Genomic DNA, 26521 nt, shown 5'->3' on the forward strand with positions numbered 1-26521 from the left:
CCGCGGGAGAAAGATGAGGCTTTCTACTCCCGTAAGGATTTACACCCTCGGAAACCCTGTACAGGGTCGCTATGGGTCGGAACCGACTCGAAGGCACTTCACAACAACAACAACAAGAATGCAAAGGTTGGAAACAAAGAGGAAGGATCAGTAGTTGGAAAATATGGCCTTGTCAATAGAAACAATGGTGGAGATCGTGTTTTGGAAGACTGTAAAACCAATGATTTGTTCATTTCAAATACCTTCTTTATATACATGGACCTTACCAGATGGAATACACAGAAATCAAATTGACTATATCTGTGGAAAGAGATAGTGGGAAAGCTCCATATCATCAGCCAAAAGAAGGCCAGTGGCATATTGTGGAAGAGAACGTCAATTGCTCACATGCAAATTGAGACTGAAGCTGAAGAAAATGAAAACAAGTCCATGAGAGCCAAAATAGGACCTTGACTATATCCCACCTGAATGTAGAGATCATCTGAAGAACAGATTTGATGCATTAAACATTAAAGACTGAAGACAAGAAGAGTTGTGGGATGACATGAAGAACATACAGGAAGAAAGCAAAAAGTCGTTAGGAAGACAAAGAAGGAAACGATAAAAATGGACATTAAAAGAGACTCTGAAATGTGCTCTCCAGCATAGAGATGCTAAAGCAAATGGAAGAAATGAGGGGGTTACAAGAGCAAAACAGAAAAATTTGAAAGTCAGCTTGAGAAGAAGACAAAGTCAAGTGTTACAATGAAATGTGCAGAGATCTGGAGTCAGAAAACCAAGAGGGAAGAACACGCCCAGCATTTCTCAAGCTGGGGGAGCTGAAGAAAAAATTTAAGCCTTGACTTTCACTATTGAAGGCCTCGCTGGGCAAGTGATTGAATGATGCAGAAATCATACTTCGGACATTTTGTCAGAAGGGACCAGTCACTGGAGAAGGGTATCATGTTTGGTAAGGTAGAAGGTCAGAGAAAAAGAGGAAGACCCTCAGTGACATGGGTTGACAAAGTAGCAGCATGGATGGACTCAAGTATGGTAACAATTGTGAGGTTGGCCCAGGACTGGGCAGTTTTGTTCTATTGTGCATAGGGTCGCTATGAGTCAGTATCAACCTGATGGCACCTAAGAACAACAACATAGCTAACTGTATCCTAGATACTTCTTATTAATGAAATGGTAGCACATGAGTCCTTTTGTAATTGTCTAATTTCACCTCAGCATGATGCTTTCAAGGGACATCCATACTGTGAGACTTCATTTCCCTTCATGACAAAGCAGTATTCCACTGTATGTGTGTATCACATTCTGTTTTTCTATTCATCTACTGATAGATATTTGGGTTATTTTCACCTTCTTAGCCAATCTTGAAAAAGAACAAAGTACAAGAAATCTCTCTTCACTGTTGTTGAAAGCAAGAAGCTCAAAGTCACTTAATTTGCAAAAAAATTTGTTTCCCATCCACTAAAATCATTCACTGCTTCATTTTCTGGGAAGTATGCCAAAAAGACGTTACCAATACTTATCAAAGGACTAATTATACCTGGTGTTTTGTTGTTGTTTAAATGTGTACTTTTTTTCTCTCATTTAGAGACATTTTGTTTAATCTATTATGAAGTCCTGGTGTGGATTTGTGGGCAAATGTGTAAGACTACAAAGTCATTTGAACTACAAATGGTGATGGTTCAAACTCATCAGCTGCTCCTTGGAAAACCCTATAAAGGGTCGCTATGAGTTGGAATCGACTCGAAGGCATTTAACAACAACATTATATTCAGAAATGTTTGGAAAATTTGTAATATTGTGAGTTTAACTACCTTTTGCCAACATATTTTTTTTATCGTGTTTGCCTTGCAACATGCTATATATAATCAATACCGTAGCAATACAGATTTATTTCATTCAACTTCTGGAAAATGGTTACCTATGAATCTGACTAGCAGAGCCAGTTATCACTGTCACATCTGTTAGTAGAGCTGGTGGTGCTGTGCTGGGGCACCGGTTCCGACTCGTAACAACCCTGCATACAGGCGGTAACTCGTTATGAAAGCCTCATCTTTCTCCCATGGAAATGCTGGTAGTTTCTAACTGCAGATTGAGATAATCTCATCTTTAAAGATAGATTGTTATTGTTACGTACCATCAAGTAGGTTTCAACTCAGTGATGAGTAGCTGAACATGCAGTTCAAACTGACCTTACTACAGTCCAGTGCTTATCCTATAACACCACATCAGGACTCTAGAAATAGATTATTAAGAAGTAATGATAAGATTAAGAGGATATAGATCTAATATGTTTTTGAGTTATAAAAATCTTTACAGGTACATTTAGAGCTATTCAAAATATCAACACTCATAACTTATTGAAGACTTATTGAAGAAGTAAGATTCATGTAATTATTCCTATAGCTCACATATACACATGCATACATATACATGCACATACATATGAGTGGGTTCCAAAGTTCATGGAAAAATGTAATGAAAACATAGTGGAATCTTCCTATGAATTTTTGAAACCCTCTCACATATATATACATAAACATATTTTTTTATTACTAGAATTTAGAAAATGTAAACATTTTATAAGATTGAGACAATATAATTTAAATAGGTATTTTATAATTTGACTACCTTGTCAAATCTAACTACATGAAATCTATAAGAAATCACATAGAATGTAAATTTCATTTATGATTCTAAATTGAAAAATGTGTTGTTACTGTTGTTGTTGTGTATTGTCGAGTTGGTTCTGACTCATAGTGATCTCTTATAGGATTTCCCAGGAGTGATTGGTGGGTTTGAACCACCAACCTTGCAGTTAGTCATCTTGTACTTATCCTGCAGCAACAGTAGTCTCAGAATGCACTGACTCAGTATCACTGACTTGGATTGGGTTAGCTATCAAAGATAGCTGTTTTACCAGCTAATGACAGATTATTATATAACTGATTTCAGAGCATCTCAGCTAGAACCAGAATACCCTGCTTCATTTGCCATGCGTTACGTTTAATAGAAATCCTCGTAAGCAGAAAAGACTGCAAGTGCTACAGTGGATTTATTTTGCTTTTGATTAATCAATACTGAAATTTTTACCTAAATATTGTATGAAGTTTTTCTGCTTGGGCACCCTGGAAGTTTTTATTCTTTAAGGAATCCACCCTATTAATGTTTTGGATGGATGGAGGAATGTCCTGTTAATCTTTTTATCTTTAGGAAATTAAGAGTGAAAACAGGGAGAGAGAGAAGAAGAGCCTTCAAGATTCAAATAAAGATGATGATGAAAGTTGAAAGCCTGGTTTAGGCATTGGACTACTAACCACAAGGTCGGTGGTTCCAGACCACCAGCCTGCTCTGCAAGAGAAAGATGAGGCTGTCTGCTCCCATATAGATTTACAGTCTCAGAAGCCCTGTAAGGGGTCACTATAAGTCAGAATTGTAAAGATTTACACCCTCGGAAACCCTGTATAGGGTCGCTGTGGGTCGGAACTGACTCGATGGCACTTAACAACAACAACAACCTCTTAAACAGAAAAAAAAAATCACATTATCCCTAGATCCACTAACTCCAGTTTGGTGACGACTGGCATAATCTAAAAGTAATCTTGATCTTCATATACACCAAAACTGAAAGCAGGTGCTGTTGAGTGACTCCAGCTTGTAGAGAATCACGTCTGTGTCACAGTAGAACTGTGGTTTTTAATTGTAAAAATATGTACAAGACATTTGCCAATTCAACAATCTTTACATCTATAACTCAGAGATACCGATTACATTCTTCATGTTGTACAGTCCTTACTGCTATCCTTTTCCAAATTATTCTGTCACCATTAACATGAACTCAGTGCCCTTGTAGCAAAACTCCATAGAGATTACAAAGGCTGATTTGTCAGAATTAGATCAGCAAATCCTCCTCCTGCAGCACCTCTGGCTCGACTCAGACTGCCAGCCGTTCAGTTAGCAGCTTGACTGTTCACTCCACATCCAGGCTCCCTCTCAGTATGTTGTTAAGTGCCATCGTCCAGTCGGTTCCGATTCACAGAGACCCTGAGTAGGGCTTCCAAGGAGCACCTACCTGGTGGTTTGAACTGCTAACCTGACCTTGTACTCACAGGCCAGCGCTGATGGTATTAAGAAAATAAAAAGCACTCTTAAGTCAGTTCCAAGTGTCAGGGATTCAAGAGGAGAGAGTAGAACTGCTCCACAGTGTGTTCAAGGCGGGAATCATTACGGAAGCACACTGCCACATCTTTCTCCAGAATGGCTGGTGCGTTCAAACTTTCAGTTTGCAGTCAAGCACTTTAGCCCTGTGCCACTAGGGCTCCTTTCTCAGAATATTGTTATTAAGTGCAGATGCTAAACAATTGGGACGAGTTCCTCGGTGGTGCAAATGGAACTCTGTTCAGCTTCTAATAGCATGGTTAGTGGTTTGATTCCATCTGAGACTCCTTAAAAAGAAATGCCTGATGATGCACGTACAGAACATCATGGGTTGAGAACCCTGTGAAGCACACTTCTACTTGGACACACCTGGGATCTTCATGACTTGGAATTGATTCAGTGGCAACTGGTTTGGAAGTCCATGAGTAATACAAATGGTTAAGTGCTTACTTCCTAACTGGATGGTGAGTTTAATTCACCCAGAAGTTCCTTAGATGTTAAGGCCTGGCTGATCGATTTCTGAAAGGTTACAGCCATTGGAAACCCTTTTGAGTTTAGTTCTACTCTGGCACATGTGGTCACAGTATTCAGAATCAACTCAGGGGCTGCTGATTATCGAATATATTGAAAAGGAGGTAAAAATTATATATATGTATATAGTGTCACTTGGATTTAAACAGACTCATTTATTACTGCTGTGCAAAAGATGCTCATATACCACGTTTTTAATTTGACCCAATTTCAGGCTACTAGCAGTGCTGTTTTACAATTTTAGATCAGACTGTGACATTACATGCTGTGTTTTATTTTCTGTAAAGACGTTGACCATAAAACACTTGGGAGCCATACTGACCTATTATGGTTACTACCACCATGTAGTAGATGCTCTTCTCTGGAGCCACTGAAGGAAACAGGAGGAAAAACAAAATGCCTCTGCCTTATTTCCATAGTTACACATTTGTTGAGTCAAAAATAGAGTTAAGTATACCCATATTTAAGTGTGAATACTAGAGAAGATCAGAAACAACTTTTATCAATTGATATCTTCACTTGCTACCTTTTGACTTTTATTGGTAGTTATTAAGTTATTTCATAAGAAATAACTTGATACAGTAGACTAATAGGAAAATGACTTCTGAGAACTAAGGTTTTATTGTTGTTTTGCTTTGCTTTATCATTGATATAAATCAGTAAGCTCTATTACCTTTTCTGTGTCTTGTTTATTAGTAAAATGGAACAGAAATACAACTTTAAAGCCTCAAAAGGGATATTGTAAGACTTTCAAGACATTTATAGGCATACCTTGGAGTTATTGCAAATTTGGTTCTAGACTGCCTCAACACAGCAATTATCACAATAAAGCAAGTTACATAATTGTTTTTGGTTTCCCAGTGCACATAAAAGTTATGTTTACACTAGCATTATGAAAAATTTCGAACTTGCAACAATTACAAAATGTGAACCGGAGACACAAAGTGAGCACATGCTTAATTCAGTAAACAACACAATTAGTAAACAACACAATGCCTGTAAAACACAATAAAACAAGGTATACCTGTATAACACTTCCAATTTATAAAGCACAGTAACTTCTCAATAGAGTACAGGTAGACCCTGCTAACCATGAAGGTCCAGCTCTACAACTCCTAATGTAAGTTGGTGATAAATTGAATACCTTTATTTTTTAACATTTCATTATTATTGTTCTTTATTATCAATATCTTATAAAATATGTTTCTTTTAGTAAAAGATGACGAATGTGACTCAGATGCAGAAAATGAACAAAACCATGATCCTAATGTTGAAGAGTTCCTGCAACAACAAGACACTGCTGTCATTTACCCTGAGGCACCTGAGGAGGACCAGAGGCAGGGCACACCAGAAGCCAGTGGTCATGATGAAAATGGTAAATGAAGCTTCGCCAATTGTTTTCCTTCTCATCTTTAGAGGATTACTATTTTCACTGCTCTACTATGGGAACCTACTCTGCTAAAGGGAATATATTTTGAGAACCAGAATTTATTGCAGTTGCCTGTAGAGAGTACTATCTTTTATTAATGGGACATTGTCTATGATAACGGTACAGTATTAAATTAGTGGCTGCTCACATATGCAATGAGAATGCCACTGCCTGTGAGAGGATTAGAACATCAATCTCCATTCACTCACATGGCAACAGACAGGAGAAATGGGAACTAGGGTGACCCTTACTGTCCTTTCATTCTTCTCCCTATTATTTTAGCAAGCAAAACATCATTGTCTGGGTCTGAAGTACTAATTTTGAGACAAAGGTTTTTCTATATCTGCGTAATCCATTCCAGTATAAACATTCAGTGTATAAATAGTGGGAAATTGCTATTTGTATAATAATGTGTCCGGACTCGCCTGGAAAAAAAAAAAAAAAAAAAGGCTATCATTCTCCCCTTCCAACAATGATAAACAGATGGAAATAGCATGCAAGTATCCCTATAAGAAATGTTATGAGCTCTGCGCCAAGAACTAGAACTAAGGAGTTACTTACAACTTTTAGGAATGCTATAACTAGTAAAGTTGGAATCAGACTTGATTTTACCAGGCTTTCCTGGTAATTGTTACAAAGAGCAGAAACCCAAGTTCTCCTCCCAAATAGAAAGAAACGTCTGAAAGAAATGTCTCTATCTATTCGCATTATTTGGCGAGTCAATTATTTTGAGCATTATCACCCTATTAGGTCCTCCCATTTCTACTTGAATCTCTGTTTTTCTCTAAAGAGCATGTATTTCTGTTTCACCTGAAGAAGCAGTACATTGCAGTAGAAATGAAAGGGAGATAGAAATAATTATATACACAAATACACATGTGTTGTTGTTAGGTGTCAAGTCGGTTCTGAGTCACAGTGACCATGTAACACAAGAGAAGAAAAGACTGCCGGGCCCTGTGCCATCCTCACAACTTTACTATGCATGATAGTTTTCTCCAGGGACTGATCCCTGCTGACCACAGTCCCGAGTATGTGAGACAACATACACTTGTATGTGTGCCAAAAGATTCAGGAAGCCTCCATGAAAGAAAACTCACATCCTAAAAATTTTACATTGCATAGCTCTAATATGGTTAAACTTTACAAAGTCAGTCATTATAAATCAGCACAGAACACTCTCACAAAATTGGTGTATTAGTAGACTTAGTAGAAAGTTTCAATTAAAAGGATAAATTTTTCAGTCAGTTGCTTATGAATGTAGGGTATATAATGTAATTTAACAAACTTCTAATAAAGCATTCAAAAATGGATGTTTTGTTGCAGTAGCCATGCCTCTTTATATGCCAATAATGATTATCTTCAGAAACTTTCCATTTTAAAAAAATTTCAGAGGACTTCTGGTTTGGGGCTGCAGCGGCAGAAGCCAGGTAGGGTATGCTCTGGTGAGAAGGGAGGGGGAATCTCATGAAGGAAGCGCTCATACAATAAATCCAGAGCTCCGGATCTACTATAAGATCCAGTACAACAGTCTCCCGAACTCGCCTGTGTGAAAAAAAATCATGCTACTAAGGAAAATACGAGCATCTTAGGAACCAGGAGGCTGGACTATCTCGGTGACTATCCCGCCTCGGCAGAGTTTAGAGGGCGGGGCTGAAAGCCAGCCAGGTTCAGAAAGAGGTGTTTCCAGCAAAGAACAAAAAAATAGAGAAAACCGCGGGAAAGTACACATCTCTCCCTCTCCCAGCCCGGACATCAGGCAGGACAGTATTGCTACAGTACAGAGCGAGGGAGCTGGGTGGCGACTTACGATGTCAACCCCGAGCCCAAATCCGAGGCTGTGTATCTGAGCCATGGGTGGGGTACCTCACCTTTCTCCCTGGTAGCAGCTTTGAATTTCCAAATATTGTTCTAGCAATCCGCAGCCGCTAAGTTGCCAAACCAGTCTGGCGGCATATGATCAATATAAAGCAATCTATAAAACCGCAGCATAATAGGACTCAACCATCCCATGTATACAATTAAACACAACCAATTACAACAGTCTTGTGCAGCCATCACTGGTGTCCATTGCCAAATATTTTCATCTCCATAAACAAAAATTCTATTTTAATTAAACAGTAAACCCCCCTCCCTTTTGCCAGGTACAGTGCTAGACACATTATATTAATTTAATCCTCCCAGAAACAATTCAAAACCTAGAAAAAGATGTCCAGACGATCAATAATAAGATATCAGAAATGGACAATAGGCTAAAAGAGGAAAGGAGGAGACTAGAAGAGATGGAAGCCAAAACTAGCGATCTGGAAGACAAATCTCTCAATACTGCCAGGATAGAAGAGCAAGCAACTAAAAGGATAAAACAATCTGAAGAGAGTCTAAGATCCATGCTGGATAACATGAAGAGGAATAACGTAAGAATTATTGGCATTCCGGAACAAGAAGAATCAGAGAAGTCCACAGAGGAGACAGTTGAAGAGCTTTTGGAAGAAAATTTCCCTAACATCTTGAAAGTCACCAACACATATAATAATCAAACACAAGAAAGAATATTAAAAGCAGCCAGGGAGAAGAGAAATATAACTTACACAGGCAAGCAAATTAGATTAAGCTCTGACTATTCAGAACAAATCATATTCAGAACAAATCATGCAGGCAAGAAGGCAATGGGAGACATATACAATGCTCTGTGAGAAAAAAAACTGTCAACCAAGAATCGTCTATCCAGCAAAACTATCAATGACATACAATGGTGTGATCAAAACCAACCCAGCACTTCAAAACATCCTAAAGGGAGTTCTGTGGCCAAAAAACCAACAAGAACAGACAACAGAGATTGACAGGTGTGGCAACACCACCTGGAACACACTCAACAGATCTACAACAAACTCAAAGGAGTTGAGAGATCAACTGAAGACCAAAAGTGTATCAATGTCAAAGAAGTGACAAACGTAGCAACGGAAACCCAGGTGGTGGGGATTCCAGGTAAACTACAGGTTACAATGGAGTATCCTAAATGCAGAGAAAAGTTAGTATACTACAAGGTAACCCCAAAGAGCATTAACACTCCACAATATATCATAAAAACGAATTCTCAAGCAGAAAAAGCGAACACAAAACTAGGAAGAAACGAACAAGAAACAGCAATCCAACACAAGAGGTAATGCAGAACAAAAGAAGGAACCACACCAGTGAAGAGACAAAGTGTGGTAGAATGGATAAGAAAACAGGATCCATCAATATGCTGCCTGCAAGAGACACACCTTACACACAAAGACAAAAACAGACTAAAAGTTAAAGGATGGAAAAAAATTTACCAAGCTAACTGCAGCAATAAACAACAATAAGCAAGCATGAGTGGCAATACTAACCTCTGACAAAGTAGACTGTAAGATAAAAACCAGCATAAGAGACAAAGAAGGACACTATCTCATGATCAAACGGTCAATTTAGCAAGACGACATAACCATAATAAATATATACACTCCCAATGAAAGAGCACCAAGATACATGAAACAAACCTCAGTGGAATTGAAGAAAGAAATAGGTAAATCTACAATTATAGTGGGATATTTCAACACACCACTTTTGAAAAGGGACAGAACAACCAGAAAGAAACTTGACAAAAATACAGAGGAACTAAAGAACACAATCAACCAACTTGACCTCAGAGATGTATACAGAACATTCTATCCAACAGCAGCACAATACATATTCTTCTCAAGTGCGCATGGAACATATTCCAGAATTGACTATGTGTTAGGTCACAAAGCAAGCCTCCATAAATTCACAAGCATCAAAATTCTACAGAGCATCTTCTCAGACCACAATGCTATGAAACCAGAAATCAACAATAAGAAGACCAGAGCAATAAAGTCGAACACATGGAAACTGAACAGCACCCTGCTGAAAAGCGATTGGGTGAAAGAAGAAATTAAACGTGAATTCACAAAGTTCCTGGAAACAAACGAGAATGAAAACACAACATACCAAAATCTTTGGGACACGGCGAAAGCAGTCCTGAGAGGACAATTTATTGCAATAAATGCGCACATCCAAAAAGAAGAAAGAGCCAAAATCAACACAGTAACACAGCATCTTGAACAATTTGAAGCAGACCAGCAGAGGGAACCTACAGTCACCAAAAGAAGGGAAATAATAAAGATAAGAGCAGAAATAAATGAGATGGAAAACTGAAAAACTATAGAAAGAATCAACAGGACAAGAAGCTGGTTCTTTGAAAGGATTAATAAAATTGACAAACCATTGGCAAAACTAACTGAAGAAAAGAGGGAGAAGACACAAATAAATTGCAGTAGAAACCACATAGGTGAAGTCACAACAGAACCAAACGAAATCAAAAGGATAATAACAAAATACTATGAAGAGCTGTACTCAAACAAATTTGAAAATTTAGATGAGATGGATATATTTCTAGAAAAATATGACCTACCTAAACTTAATCAGACTGAAGTAGAAAGCTTGAACAAACCCATAACAAAAGAAGAAATTGACCAGGGTATCAAGAAACTCCCAACCAACAAAAGCCCAGGCCCATATGGCTTCCCCGGGTGAGTTCTACCAAACATTCAGAGAAGAACTGTTGCCAATTCTACTCAAATTATTCCAGGACAGAAGAGGTGAAAAAACTCCCTAATACTTTTTATGAAGCAAGCAAGCATAACCCTCATACCAAAACCAGGGAAGGACATCACTAAAACAGAAAACGATAGATCAATATCCCTCATGAACATAGATGCAAAAATTCTCAACAAAATCCTAGCCAACAGAATTCAGCACTACATCAAAAAAAATAATACATCATGACCATGTGGGTTTCAAGGATGGTTCAACATTAGAAAAACACTCAATGTAATCACCACAAAAACAAGAAAAGGGAAAAGAACCACATGATCATATCGATTGATGCAGAAAAGGCATTTGACAAAACCCAACATCTATTCTTGATAAAAACACTCCACAAAGTAGGAATTGAAGGGAAATTCCTCAACATAATCAAGAGCATATATATAAAACCAAGAGCCTATATCACGCTCAATGGAGAGAAACTGAAAGACTTCCCCCTGTGAACAGGAACCAGAGAAGGATGTCCTTTATCATCACTCCTATTCAATATTGTGCTGGAAGTTTTAGATAGAGCTATACAGCATGATAAAAAAAATAAATTAAAGGCATCCAAATTGGCAAAGAGGAAGTAAAACTCTTGTAGACAATATGATCCTATACATAGAAAACCCCAAAGACTCAGTAAAAAAAAACTATTAGACCTCATCAAAAGATTCAGCAAAGTGGCAGGATATAAGATCAACACACACAAAAATCAGTTGTATTACTCCATGCCAAAAACGACAATTACAAATTTTATATGGAAAGGAAAGAGACCCAGGATAAGCAAAGGACTGTTTAAGAAAAAGAATAAGGTTGGAGGGCTCTCACTCCCTGATTTCAAATTTTACTACATGGCTGTTGTTGTTGTTGTTAAGTGCCATTGAGTCGGTTCCGACCCATAGTAACCCTGTACAGGGTTTCCGAGGCTGTAAATCTTTACGGGAGCAGAAAGCCTCCTCTTTCTCCCGCAGAGCAGCTGGTAGTTTCTTACTACTGACTTTGGGGTTTGCAGCGTGATTCATAACTACAACGCTACCAGAGCTTCATAGCTACAGTAGTCAAAACAGCCTGGTACTAGTACAATGAAAGATACATTGATCAATGGAACAGAATCGAGAATCCAGAAATGAACCCAAATACAGCCAGATGACATTCGACAAAGTGCCTAGGCACATTGCATGGGGAAGAGACAGTCTCTTTAACAAATGGTGCTGGCAGAACTGAAAAGTGATATGTAAAAGACTGAAACAAGACCTTTGTCTCACGCCCTATACAAAAATGAACTCAACATGGATTAAAGATCTAAATATGAATCCCAGAATTATGAAGATCAATGAAAAAATAAGAACAAACGTGAGAGCGCTAATTCTGGGCATATACAGACTACCACACATTTTGAAAAGTATACAAACAAAAATAGACAAAATAGATGAGTGGGACATACTAAAAATTAAAAATGTATGTGCATCAAAATACTTCACCAAAAGAGTAAAAAGGGAACCCACAGACTGGGAAAACGTCTTTTGCAATGACATAACAGATAAGGGACTCTTTCTAAAATATATAGGAAAATACAACACATCTACAAAAATAAGGCAAATAACCCAATTAAGAAATGGGCACAGGACATGAACAGACACTTCACCAAGGAGGAGGATCCAGGCAGCCAACAAACATATGAAGACATGTTCACGATCACTAGCCATTAGAGAGATGCAAATTAAAACAACAATGAGATATCATCTCACACCAACAATAACAGCAAAATCAAAAATGTAGAGGATGACAAATGCTGGCGGGGATGTGGTGAGACTGGGACGCCCCTGCATTGCTGGTGGGTGTGCAAAAAGTTCCAACCTCTCTGGAAAGCAATATGGCACTTCCTCAGAAGGTTGAAAATAGAAATACCTTATGATTCCAGCAATTCCTCTACTTGGTATTTACCCACAAGAAAAACGAGCCACAACACAAGAAGATATATGCACACCAATGTTCATAGCAGCACTATTTACAATAGCAAAAAGATGGAGGCAGCCAAAGTGCCCATCAACTGAAGAATGGATAAACAAACTGTGGTATAGACACACAATGGAATATTATGCTACCTTGAAAAAATAACAAGGAAGGTGCAAGCCACCGCATAACATGGATGAACCTTGAGGACATTATGTTGAGTGAAAGTAGTCAGTCACAAAAAGAGAAATAGTGCTGGATGCTGGTATGTGGAGGGTGGGTGAGGGGAGGGACGGAAAGGTAGAGCACAGGGTAGGGAACAGAAACAGGATAGTTTGGGTGCTTGGGAAGGGAGCAATATACAAAAAGGGAGAGGGGATTGGGAGAACAAGTAGGCAGGATTGTATGGGCTAAGTGATTCACAGACAAGTAATGATGTATGCACAACCTTGGGACAACAGGACTCTAGGATACAGAGATTGAAACATGGTTAGATTGGGGGAAAGGGAAAATAATGTTAGAATGCTTAGCTGTCTTCTGATTCTTGGTTTTCCTTGCATTACATTATAAAATAGACAGTGGCAGGGGAGAGGAAGGAAAAGCCAGAAATATCACCACAGAAAGCTTGTAAGTCCATCTTCTGCCTATAACTGATTGGAATACCTAAAATGGGGATACAATGTGCCCATTGAAGGAGGCTACCTGTGGAGCCTCTGCAGTACATAAGACTATAGGTGGAATCCTGAACAGCATTCAGAATCTTCAGAGGTGGGAAAATTTCCCCTGAGAGGACGGGCAGACCAGCCTGGAGAGGCTAGAAGAACAGAAGATGCCTCTTGAAAGAAAGACTGACAGGAAAAATACAAAACAATAGAGGCAAACCAACTGAATACTACAAGAACAAGCAAGGTGCCCGCTCAGGAGATATCAAGTTCAAGGCAAGGGGTCTGGTCTCCTCAGAGTAAACCCCCTTCCAAGACTAAGACTCAATGGGAATACATCCTCTGATGGGTGACCACATCACCACTGACAAGGGGAAGTGAGGGAAAAACAGCTATAAGGCTGCGAGCTAAGCCCTACAACGTTCAATAGACTCCTGTGAACCCAGGTGGGACCTGGTTGGTCAGCAGTGGTCAGCAGTGTGGCAAGACCTGGTGACTACTGGAGTAGAGAGTGAAGTGTCAAGCTGATAAGAAGAGAGGGCACATCCACAAGAGCACCCACACTTGCAGCTAATACCCACTTGACCTGGCCTCAATGACTGGATGATCAGAGAGCAACTAGAAGAAAGAAGAGGGGAAAAAAAGAGTAATCTGATACAATTTGATGAACTTGAGCTACACCCGTGGATGCCGTAGCTCAAAAGAGGGAGCAAATCTTTACAGCAAGGATCATTCCCACCCCCTCCATACACAAAAGTGGATAGGGATGGGCAACTTGGACATTGGCTATCCAAAAAGGGGGGGCTACAAAGGCAAGAAGTGACTGGCTTACAAGTTTTCAAGAGGTAGCCTAGATCCAGAGGGCGTGGAGGAAGATAGAATCTCCACTGAGTAGTATCCAATCTGTCTAGGCGGGGCTGATGAAAGGCAATGGGGATAGGACTCTCATGGTTCAATAGTGAATAATTGCTATCAGGACTGACTGTGAGGGTTGGAATTGTAGATGTTCTGCTGTAGCAAGAGGAGGGGAGTGGTTGACTTTGCAGTCTAGGAGCAGAGGACCCTGAAACCATGAAGGGGGAAGAGCGGAGAGCAGGACCCTACCCAGAGAAGTGGCGATCCCAGAGATGGAGGCAGAGATGATGATGTGGAGAGATGGAGCACCTGGGGAGGGAGAGGGCCAGTGCGATGAAGACTGGGGTGGGGGCAGGGAGCAAGGTGGTAGAATGTACCCTTTCGTTGACTGGTGATACATGGGGAGGGGATTGTAACCATGGCAATGAAACAGTTGCCAAATACTTTTGTTTTCATAAATTGTAAACAGGTAAACGTTGAGTTGTCACAAATCCTGAATTGTAGTGCCTGGTGGTGATGTGCCATGGAATCGGAGTAGCCCTGTGTAGGGTTTCTGAGGCTGTAAATCCTTACAGGAGCAGAAAGCTTCATCTTTCTGCCACAGAATGGCTGGAAGATTCGAACTGATGACCTGTGGCTACCTCTAGCTACCAGAGCTGCATGCCAAAGGAAATGTTTCTGTAAAGTGTTACAAAGTTGGTTCTCCTGGCAACCCTGTACAGGGTTTCCAGGTAGCAGTTGGTGGGTTTGAATGCCAGTCTTTCAGTTAGCAACCCAGTGTTTATCCTATAGCACCACACCAGGAAATGTAAGGCTACAAAAATAATAAAATAATTCTATTTTGAAAGTATATATTCATGGTCATGGGTACATTAATTATAAAGTTTTTAAAAACACCGGTTTTTAGGAGTATTGAATATAGCTGCCTTAGTTGTCTCCTGAAAATTCTAGAAAGCAGTTTTCTCCTAAAAGTCAAAAACTTCATTGTTATGACTTTCAAAAACCAAAAATCCAATATATTTCCAAATAAATTGCATTTAACTTTTAAACCTGTTAATTTTCATCCTACAACTTGCTTATTATCCCTAAATTGTCATAATTATTTTTCACAATATTTTACTGGTGACCTAAAAGAATGAATTTATGTTTCATACATGTGAGAAAAGTCAATAGAAATAGTGATTTATGAAAATAGTAGTTTGCTGTCACAGTATCATGAGCAACCTGTCATTTTACAAAATGACTACTAGTATGTTATGTGTGAGATCTCAGGGTTAATTCTGAAAGGTGACGCAGGAAGCAGAGCGCACGGAGAGCAGACAGCGCTGTGGCACTGTGTACTAGAAGCAGCTTGATTAATGAAAATCATATTGCCTCGTGGTGCCAATAATGAGTAACCCGCAATGGGTGACTTTGTCTTTTGTCATTTTAACAGCTAAAATCAATAAAATGACTAGGCAGTCTGGCAAGGTGTTGATTTCCCACTTACCTGAATAAACAGGAAATTCATACGGGACAAAGCATAACACGATTCCCAAAATATTTCTTCAAGTAACCACCTTATTCATCCATTAGCAGGGTCCATGTGAGAATCATCCCCAACAGAAAACTCTCTGCCTCAGTTTAGCCTGTTAACTGGTAAAGCTACCATCATAAACTTCAGGGATTTGGGATTGATTTTAATAACATACTTAATACATATTTCCAAGTATTCAGCTATTTAGAGTTCAGATACTTAACCAGTCATCTGCAAACTGTTTGTGGCACAAGACACTGAATTTGTGTGGATTTAAATTTCAAGAAAAACAATGTTGTTGGTAAGGGCCATCTAGTTGGTTCCAACTCATAGCAATCCTGTTGAGTTTTTCCAGGGAGCAGCTGGTCCTTTGCAGTTTTAGTAGTCCAGTACTTATCCTTCAGTGCCACACCAGGAGTCCCCATGAAAGGTAATAGATGTTTATTAAGCATTTGGAGATTAGTATAAAATTTTATTGGTATTCTGATTTTCTTTAAGGAATTTCAAATGAAGGTAGAGGTGCAATTTACTGTGTCACTTAGGTATTTGTTTCTTTGAAAGAATAAGCCTTATATTTGAAACTACTCTTAATTAACATGTTGACAAAATATTTCATTTTAGGACTGTTAGGTTTCAGTGATACTGTGTTTGAAATTATATTTCGTTCAATAAAATCACTGATCCAGAATGCCTTTATTCTCTGAGAGTGATCGCATATTCTGTATAAAATTATATGGAAATAAGTGTGTTTTTGATAGGAAAACAGTAAGGAATCCTGCATGGAAGCCTTGAAAGGCCGTCCTAAGATTGGCACCCAACCCTCAACACATTCTTTTGGTCTGAACTCAGTCATATGGCCGCACTTAACAACTACCAAACTAGTGTCTGGGAAACACCGTTAAACATCACTACTTACTCTTTGATGACAGTAACTTTTAAGTGTTATTTTCAGCAATGAATATTAATGAACATTAATATATAGCGATGGCATTCATAGCAATGGAAAGATTCTGTTGTAGAGTTCAAATCTCCTGTAAAGGGTATACATTTATAAAAGTGACCTACATTCCTATTTTATTTTTGCTTTCTTGTTCTAGTTAACCATACAAAGGAAGGAAAGAATTATGGTTTAGGAATAAAGACATGGACTTGAACCCTGACTTCATCATTGATTGACTGTGATTTATTTAACCATCCTGCGCCTCACATTCTCTCTTTCGTAAAATAGAAATAACATTGGATTGTTTTGCGGATCAAATTTAAATGAGTATCATAATACCGAAATGGCCCTGGTGGCACAGCAGTTAAGCACTTGTTTGCTAACAAAAGGTAGATGGTTTAAACCCACCAGCTGTTCTACAGGACAAAGTTGTAGCAGTCTTCTTCCCTAAAGGTTACAGTCCTTCCTGTAAGGCATGGCTCAGGATCACCGGCCACACCTAGGAAACCCTATACAGGCTCGCTATGAATCAGAACTGACTCGTCACTTTACAACACCAAGCCATAGAAGGCAATTCTAGTCCATCCTACAGTGCCATTACGAGTCAGAACCGACTCGACAGCAACAGGTATGGGGTTTTGGGGGGTTAGCATAACAGCTGGCACATAGCATTAAGGTCTCAGTGGTAGCTTGGGTAATATTTTCTGAACTTTTTGAGTTTATAGAACATGCTCTTTCTTTGACAGGAACACCAGATGCATTTTCCCAGTTACTCACCTGTCCATATTGTGATCGAGGCTATAAACGCTTTACCTCTTTGAAAGAACACATTAAATATCGCCATGAAAAGAATGAAGATAACTTCAGTTGCTCCCTGTGCAGTTACACCTTTCCATACAGAACCCAACTTGAACGTCACATGACATCCCATAAATCAGGAAGAGATCAAGTAAGTGGAATGGCTAAGAGGTCCCTGACTTCCCAAGTTTTGAGAACCTAACCTTCATAGAAGGCAAGGGATTTGAAAATAATTACAAATGAAGATTATGTAGTAGACAGTTTCTTGCCTGCAGCCTTTCAAAAATGAAAGGGATTGTTTATTCAAATTATTTGATGATTTCTGATTTTAAAAAGCACCTTAATGAACATTATTTTAGAGGTAAACTTTATCTTTTTCATTTTTCCAGTAAGATCCTGTTCATCTCAATATAATTATTGTGCTTATACCATAACAAATATTTCTCTTAAGTTTAAAAGGTTTAAACATTCATTCTATTAAAATGTTTAGTGTGCTTTGTAGAAAACCAAATATGGGTTGCATAAAATGACATGACAAAGTCCACACAAAACTGAGAGGAAAACCAAACATATGAGGGTGAGTCAAAACTTTTCCGCACTCGTTATATTAAAACGTCCATTCATGTCCATGGCTGATGACAACATTGAATGTGCACATGAAATGATTCTGTTGCATAGATGAGTGACAGTGGATTATGTGGAATATCAGCCATGGCTCTGCCTATGAAATAATACACAACAGACTTGGGTTTTGAAAAATTTGTGTGAGATGTATAATAAAACAACTCACGGAAGAACAGAAACAGAAGCATTTGGACGTGTGCAAACAGAATTTGGACCAATTCTCGAAGGAAGGTAAAAGTTCTTTTAAAAAATCGTTACTGGAGACGAGACCTGGATTCATCACTACGAGCCTGAGAGTAAACAGCAGAATATGGAACGGAAACATCCTCAGTTGCCGACCAAAGAAAAAATTGATGCTAATAGGTTTCTGCGATTCTCAAGGGCCAGTATTGGAACACTATCAGGAAAACCGTTCAACAATCAACAGTGCTTGTTACAGTGAGATGCTCACTGAAGGGCTGAAACCTGAACTTCATATTAAATGCAGAGAACTGCTATCCAAGGGCATTGTGATCTTGCATGAAAATACATTTCCACACACCTCTGCCCACACTTTGGACACTCTGCAAAAACTTCATTTTGAGGTGTTAAAATAAAGCATCCTCCCTCTAGTCCTGATTTTGTTCCATCAGACTTTCGCCTGTTCTCAAAAGGTTGCTTTCAGGGGGCCAAAGATGCACCTCTGATGAAGAAGTGAAGGCATTGGTACATTCATGGCTCGCAGGTCAGCCTAAAATCTTTTTTTATAAGGGAATCTGAAAGCCTGTTGACAGATGAACAACATGTATTATATAAAAACTGATGTATTTGTCTCTTCTAAAAGTTGATTAAAATAAATTCTATAGTCAGAGTGCTCATAACTCTTGACTTACCCTGGTATAATGAAGTTTAATTTTCTGTGAACCATGATCTTGTATTCTCAGTATAAGCTAGTGTGGGATTTTTTTTTCTCTGTTGTAAGGGAGGTTGTCTCATCTAAGAATTTAAAGCTTATGTTCTAAACCATTTTTTTCCTGAAGCCTGAATTTCCATATGGTTTAGTCTATGTAAATGTCACTTTGTACTGATTGTCAGGACTATTCTGTAATCACAAGTTATATTTAAACTGTTGGTTTTATGCCAGAGGATTCAAGTCAAAAGCACTTTGGCCAACAGCCTATCTTCTATAGAAGGTCCTGATAACTATGAATACATTTAATCTATACGGTTGCTACGAGTCAAAATTAACTCAATGGGAGTGGGTTGTAGAATGTAGAGTTTATGACTAATTTTAGAGTGTGACTAAAAAATCCAGTAGGAAAAAAGCTAACTTATTCATATAGCTCAATTTCTATAAAATCAAATTCATACTCAACTGTACAGGGTAGCTAAGGTAGGATGTTGTTGGGCCATTTGTCCAATTTCTTATATCCAAGGGTTCTGAATATTACATATCTGAATTTGGGAGAACTTTGCCCTGTGTATGCCGCATAATCCATAGAGAACAAGTTAGACCCTGTACTAAGATGGCAGATCAACCCAACAGAACTGTAGCAGAAACCGAATGACTGAGAAGAATCCTCGATCTTTTCAGGATTTAGGTAATAACAATGACAAAAGAACAAGATATAATTGGCAACCAGTAAGGATGGAACCAAGATTTTCTAAAAGAGACTAATTGTTAAGTCTGTGAAGGGACATCTGGAATGAAGGGTACCAAGAGAAGGCAGAAGCATATAGAGAAGGGACAACTGAAGTCAGACTTCTTCTAGTCACCATTTGTCCTCATTGACTCATCTTATTGAGGACACTACACAAGAGTGCTTTCTCCACATTAGTGTCCTAAGGTGACCACAGTGTCCACAGGCCTTGGGAAAACAACTTATTCATCTGGTATTCGGGGAGCAGACCCATCCTCCAGCTGTTGCTAAGTGCTGTCAAGTCGACTCTGGCTCATAGCAACCTTGTGTAGGGTTTCAGAGGAGCAACTGGTGTGTTTGAACTGCCAACTTTGTGGTTCACAGTCCAGGGCTGATCCTACAGTGCCACATTAGGAGTCCATATCCTCCACCTGCTGCCATCATTTCTTCTTCCTACCAAGGGCCCTTGTCAAAAGGGAGACTCACTGAAGGCAGACAGAACTGGTGGTCAGAGCAGGAGATGCCAGCATAGAGACAAGCAGATCTCTGATGATAAATGTGAGTATCGGTAATGTGAGGAAACATAATTGGGAAGTCTTGGAAACAATTTAGGTTGCTAGGCAACAAACTAAAAGGGTAGAATGTCTATCTTGCTGCTCTTTGCAAACCATGCTCATAACTAAAAGATAAGCAGCATGTCCCTGTCTTATTAACTTACTCATTCTACAAATATTTGAATTTCTATTATGTGTCAAATCCTGTCCCAAGTATTAAAGACACAATAATAAAAAAAGACAAGTCCTGCCCATAGGGTATATACATTAATAATGTAAAATTGCTATGAACCGTCAAAACAGGTGGTATGAAGGAAAATAAAGGCTCAAAGGTGGTGGAAGCTGCTATTTTTACAGGGTAAAGGAAGCTTTCTAAAGAAGGGACATCAGTTGTGAGACATGAAAGCAATAAAGGAGCCAATCCTGGAATACTGGGCAAAGAGCAGCATTCCAGTCAGAGGGACCATGAAGAAGCCTGGAGGCAGAAACGTCACTGACATGCTCAAGTAACAGCAAGAAGGCCAGTGTCCATTCCTAGGGGACAGTGAATGAAAGGGAGAAAGACAGGGGAGGCCAGAGAGGTGTGGGGTCAGATGAATATAGGTCAAGGTCAAATGTCTGATTCTACTCGTAAATGTTAGAGGATTTGGAGAGACAGCCACATAGTGTGCCTTGTATTTTAAAAGGCACGCTGCTATAGGGTGGGGCATCGACTGAGAAAAATCAGAATGGCAACGGTGGCGGGGGGTTGCTTTTTGGAGAGATAAAGATGGAAGCAGGGAGGCCCCATACATCTAGGGACATGGCATAGTAAGGAATGACTGGATTCAGAATATATTCAGGTGGATTGCTGATAGATTACATGAGGACATAAGAAAAAGAGATGGGTCAGGAATTACTCCAAGGTTTGGTGCAGGAGGAGAATTAAGAGTTTAAATCATGTTTCAGATATTAGACTTCCAACTGGTGATATCAAGGAACTAACTAGCTATAAATGTATGGAGGTATAGATTTGTAAGAAGAGATGTTGATACACAAATGTAGGCATTTTCAATTCATATATTAAATGTAAATACGGTGTTTAAAGCCATCAGTTTGGATAAAGTAGGCCTGATACACAGATGGTACTCATTCATATTCCTTTCTGTTTAAAAAGACCAAAGAAGAGAAATTTCAGTTGGGGTTAGATTCGCACAAGTAGAAGTTAACTCAAGGATGGATAGAATTTCAACCATCAGAATGAAAAGAATGCATAACCAAGGAATAAGGAGTAGAATAAACCCAACTAAGGAGCTCGAGAAGAGCAGTACATGTGCTTAACCTGTGACTCACTCAACGACTGACACCTGGACGTCTTGTAGAGAACGCTGTGAACAGTTAACCTGGTAGTATCTGAGCTAAACAATGGAATCTATAGATGTAGACTCTGTTTTCTTTCAGGACTTAGTGGGAAAACAATTAAAGTAGTGCTTTATGATATCAATCTAAAAACTGTGTTCAGATTGCATTCTAACTATATTACATATGAATTTTGTAAGAAAAAAAGCTCTAGTAATAATTCACATTTGGCTGGGAAAGAGCCAAGTTGTTTGTTTTTCAGATCACCAGATTAAAGAACATTTTGGGCTGTCAGACATGTAACAGACAATATTAAGAAAGCCCACTCTAAGAGTCAGGAAGGCTGATGTTTCTACTGACTGTGCTTTAGAAAGACTACTACATTTTCTTGATCCTATTTTCTTTATGTTCATTTGAAAACAGACTTGGTACTCTCTAAATTACTTACATGAGTAGAGGAATTTATTTTTGCTAAATACTGTTACTTGATAAATTGTCACTGCCACACATTAAATTGGAAAGGGCGATTTTTTTTTAAATTCAGAATTCCTTTCCCACTGTAACCATCCTTTTTGGTAACAATTTCAAGTATGAGATTTCTGTGGCTGCTACAGTTTATGGCCTTCAAGGAACAAAAGAATAACCAAGTTTACTCAAAGCCTTACTTTTAGCAACATGTACTTTATATCTCAAGCTCTTTTGTTTTATAATTATAACACCAATTCTTTCTTACAGAGACATGTGACGCAGTCTGGGGGCAATCGTAAATTCAAGTGCACTGAATGTGGAAAAGCTTTCAAATACAAACATCACCTAAAAGAGCACTTAAGAATCCACAGTGGTAAATATTTGTTGCTTTCTACATATAACAGCATACTTGATAACAAATAAATCTATCATTATGTGATCTAGGCACATGATCAGAAGAAATTCTATACTTTTCCTTTAGGATAACAACAAATGTCTAGAAATTTCCTGTATCCAGTGGCATTTTATTGGAGTCTTAGCCTATGGCTGGAGTCCTGGTGTGGCACTGTTGGATTAGCACTGAACTGCTAACTACAAGGTTGGCAGTTCAAACCCACCAGCTGCTCCTTGGAAACCCTATACACAGTTGCTATGAGTCAGAACTGACTCAACAATACTTAATAAAGAACCACCACCAATGACTAAAATATATCAAATTAAGATCATGTGACATACTCCACATTTGGGTATCAGAAGATAATAGAGCATGTTTTAACAAGAAATCCTATCTAAAGACGCTTTGGCTTTCTGACAGACACTAATGTCATAGCCTCTTTTACATATTCCAGGGAATAACAAAGGGTACAATTTGTACAGAGAAATGGAGATGTCAAAATTCAAAGCATTTGTATTAGATTAAGGTACTTATCTAGAAAAACTTTTAAATTTAATTGCAATATCCTGTAGTGATTTCGGAAATCAATGTCGCTCACATAGTAGAGAGCTGTAGTACAGGAAAGTGCTAAAGGGTTGATTGGTCTATGAAGTCCAGGTAAGCTGCTGCTACTTAGGAAGGTAATACAAAGTAGGCCAGGTCAGAACACAGAACTCCCACTGCACACTGACCATTTGTTATTTTTTATATTTGTCTTGCTCTTTAAATTGTATACAGTATGAAGCATAAATGCACTTCATATACCAATAAATTTACATTTGTTGTTGTTAAGTGCTGTTGAGTCAGTTCTGACCCATAACGACCTTGTATAGGGTTTCCAAGGAGCAGATGGTGAGCTTGAACCACCAACCTTGAAGTTCAAACGGTTTTACAGTCTGGAGCATTAACCCACAACACCACACCAAAACTGGGTTCTAAACCTTAGTAAATAGAAAAGCTTATACCCAGCAACAAGACTTACAGTCTCTGTAAGTTAAATCAGTCAGTTCCTAATACTAAGTCCATAGGCAAAAGTTGCGTCTGGAAGCATCATAATGAAGAAAGCCCAGCAATATGTAATGCCATCCTTACTAATACCCTTAAAATAGCACAGTAGACGACTTCATAGGGTTCTCTCTTTAAATAAAATTCTTCAACAGAAGCTAAAATTGTACCAAAGTGCAATTCAGAAAAACAAAAAAATTCCTCCAGAGTGGCCTCTTAGATACAATCTAAGTGTGCAGCTCTTTGATGATCTGATGGTCTGGCTTATTCTGGGGAAGATTTCAGAACAGTGCTACTCGGTGTGCTGTCCAGGACTGACGCCCATCTGCAAACAACGTTTATTGGTTCTCAAAGGGATGAACAAAGAAATTAAGAGTATAATCATTTAGAAACTGTTTACACTAAGACATTAAGAAGCCCTGAAAGCATACTGGATTACAAGCTGGGCTGCTAACCATACGGTCAGCAGTTCAAATATACCAATCACTCTGCAGAAGAAAGATGAGACTTGCTGCTCTCGTCAAGATTTACAACCTTGGAAATCCTATATAGGGTTGCTATGAGTTGGAACCAACTCCATGGTACACAGCCACCTCCACCACTGTACTCTAAGACATTACTGTGGTGATTTCATTGTATTTTAGAGAATATGCATCTACAGTAGATTGAAAATTTTTTTAAATGAAACAAATTATTCCTTCACTGCAGATAATTTTCAAAGCACTGTCTAGAGTTATCTAATAATGGATGCACTGCATATCCTTCGGGAAATTCTTAATTTTTTCTCCACAAAATTTTAAAAAAGATATTAAAGATCAAGGTTCCAATTTATACTCTCTAAAAATGAACTGATTGTTGTTACCTCCTGATGCCTATAGATTTTATTAGTGGGCCAAATGTGCAGAATCATGTGTTAACACTCACATGTAGGAGTTGCATTGCATTGAGAAGGCCATCAGACCTCCCTCCACTAGGGTAAGACCAAAGAACACCTGCAGATGGGCTGCAGCCCTCACTAGTGAACAACCTGGAGTCTGTTCTGACACATGGCAGATATTCAGGTGGTTAACCAAGGTCAAGTCATCCCCTATCCAGGCCCCTAAAACAACAACCACCACCTCAGCCATTACATATAATTCTCAGTATTCATAGTCCATCTGTAATCTCTGAGCTAAACTAGTTACAAACACTAACTTAAGTAGGTATATTAGATGATTTACATAAGCTATAAACTATAAAGCTATAAAGTTAGAAACTAGAAGGTGTCTAGATAACATGGTGACTTTGGCTTTAAGTTCTGTAGATTTTTCTTGTGGCATTGATTCTATATCAGGGTAACCACACCAGTGATCACTAGCGTGTATTGTACACTTAACTGTGGACCAGTCATATGCTTGGTATTTGCAGGTGTAATTCCACATAATCCTCATAGTAAATCTTTTAGATAGGTACTATCAGTTCTTCTTTTGTACCTAAATGAAAATGGAGCCTCAGAAAGCTTTTTATGAACTGGCCGAATGTTACTCAGCTAGTACATAGAAAGCTAGGCATTTATCTAGGCATCCTGACACTGAAGTCATTGCCTACCCAGTTTGTTCCTCCACAGTCCTGTTTGTAAATATAAAATGGTCTCTATTATATTTAGGAGCTCTGGTAGCGTAGTGGTTACGTATCAGGCTGCAAACCACAAAGTCAGCAGTTCGAAACTACCAGCAGTTCCGCAAGAGAAAGAGGCTTTCTGCTCCCATGAAGATTTACAGCCTTGGAAACCCTGTACAGGGTCGCTATGGGTTGGAACTGACTCGATGGCACTTAACAACATTATAGATATTTGGAGTCCTGGTGTGGCGCTGTGGGTTAATGCTCCAGACTGCAAAGGCATTTGAACTGCAAGGTCAGTGGTTCAAGCTCACCAGTTGCTCCTCGGAAACCCTATACAGGGTCGCTATGGGTCAGAACCGACTCGATGGCACTTCACAACACAACAATTATAGATGTTTATCTTCCTAATGTATCTAACAAGAATACCTAAAAATGCAGTCAAACTTTTAAGAATGTTAAAATAGAGATCTACCCTTCGTTTTACCCCTAATGGAAATTTTTATTTGATGTATGTTGAGTATTAAATACCATTCCAGGCATCTCAGTTTGAAAGACAAACTGGCAAGTATACAGAGGTGGGGAAATAAGCAGGTAAGAATTCTGAAAGCCACATCCTTCGATGAATGATTGAAAGACCTGGGTAGGTTTAATCTACACAAAGGAAGATTAAGGAGCAGAACCAGGCTAGATTGTCTTTCATTCACAGAGTTGTCCAGAATGTAATAACTCCCCTTTCACTAAAGGATTTTAAACAGAGACTACTAGCTGAAAGGTTAGCAGGTCTAACCTGCCTTGAGGTGCCATGGAAGACAGGCCTGGGATTGCCTTCTTTAATGTCTTACTCTGAAAACCCCATGGATCACACTTCTGCTCTCCACACATGGACTCACCATGAGTCATGATCAAGTGACAGCAGCTAACAGCAATGAACCTGATCTCAAACATGATACAAAGGGAACTTTTCCCTGAAAAGGAGGCTATGCTAAAGGACTTAGATCCCTTACAAATCTAATTTCAGATTATTCAAATGAGAATGTCGTGATTGTTAAGTGCCATCGAGTTGATTCTGACTCTTAGCCACCCTGTATAGGGGTTCCAAGGAGCTGCTGGTGGATTTGCAACCTTTTGGTTAGTATCCAGTGCTTACCCTAAGCGCCACACCAGGACTCCATGATAAAATTACTATTGCTGTTGTTAAGCGCCATCAAGTTGGGTCCAATTCATAGCGATCCTTTATAGGGCTTCCGAGACTTTTTAACATCTTTGCAGGAACAGAAAGTCTCACCTTTCTCCTGCAGAAAGGCTTGCCAACTCGAACCACTGATCTGTGGTTCACAGTCCAGTGCATATCGTATGGAGCCACCATGCTCCCATTATGAGATTACTAGGTCATGTATCTAAGAAAACAGAACC

General features: G+C 38.9%; 1 protein-coding gene across 5 annotated transcripts in view; it reads left to right on the top strand.

The window, feature by feature from the left end:
- The window catches only part of ZEB1 (zinc finger E-box binding homeobox 1), a 259272-nt gene that overhangs the window by 220132 nt on the left and 12619 nt on the right, over positions 1-26521 (top strand). For all 5 annotated transcript variants that reach the window (XM_006874032.1, XM_006874030.1, XM_006874029.1 and 2 more), the window contains 3 exons: positions 5900-6061; positions 17414-17616; positions 22336-22441. In XM_006874032.1, the coding sequence (XP_006874094.1) occupies positions 17587-17616; positions 22336-22441 (136 nt within the window). In that variant the 5' untranslated portion in view covers positions 5900-6061; positions 17414-17586. The remainder of the gene's footprint in view (positions 1-5899; positions 6062-17413; positions 17617-22335; positions 22442-26521) is intronic.

This window comes from Chrysochloris asiatica, unplaced genomic scaffold, assembly GCF_000296735.1.
Source record: "Chrysochloris asiatica unplaced genomic scaffold, ChrAsi1.0 scaffold00258, whole genome shotgun sequence".
Taxonomy (NCBI): domain Eukaryota; kingdom Metazoa; phylum Chordata; class Mammalia; order Afrosoricida; family Chrysochloridae; genus Chrysochloris; species Chrysochloris asiatica.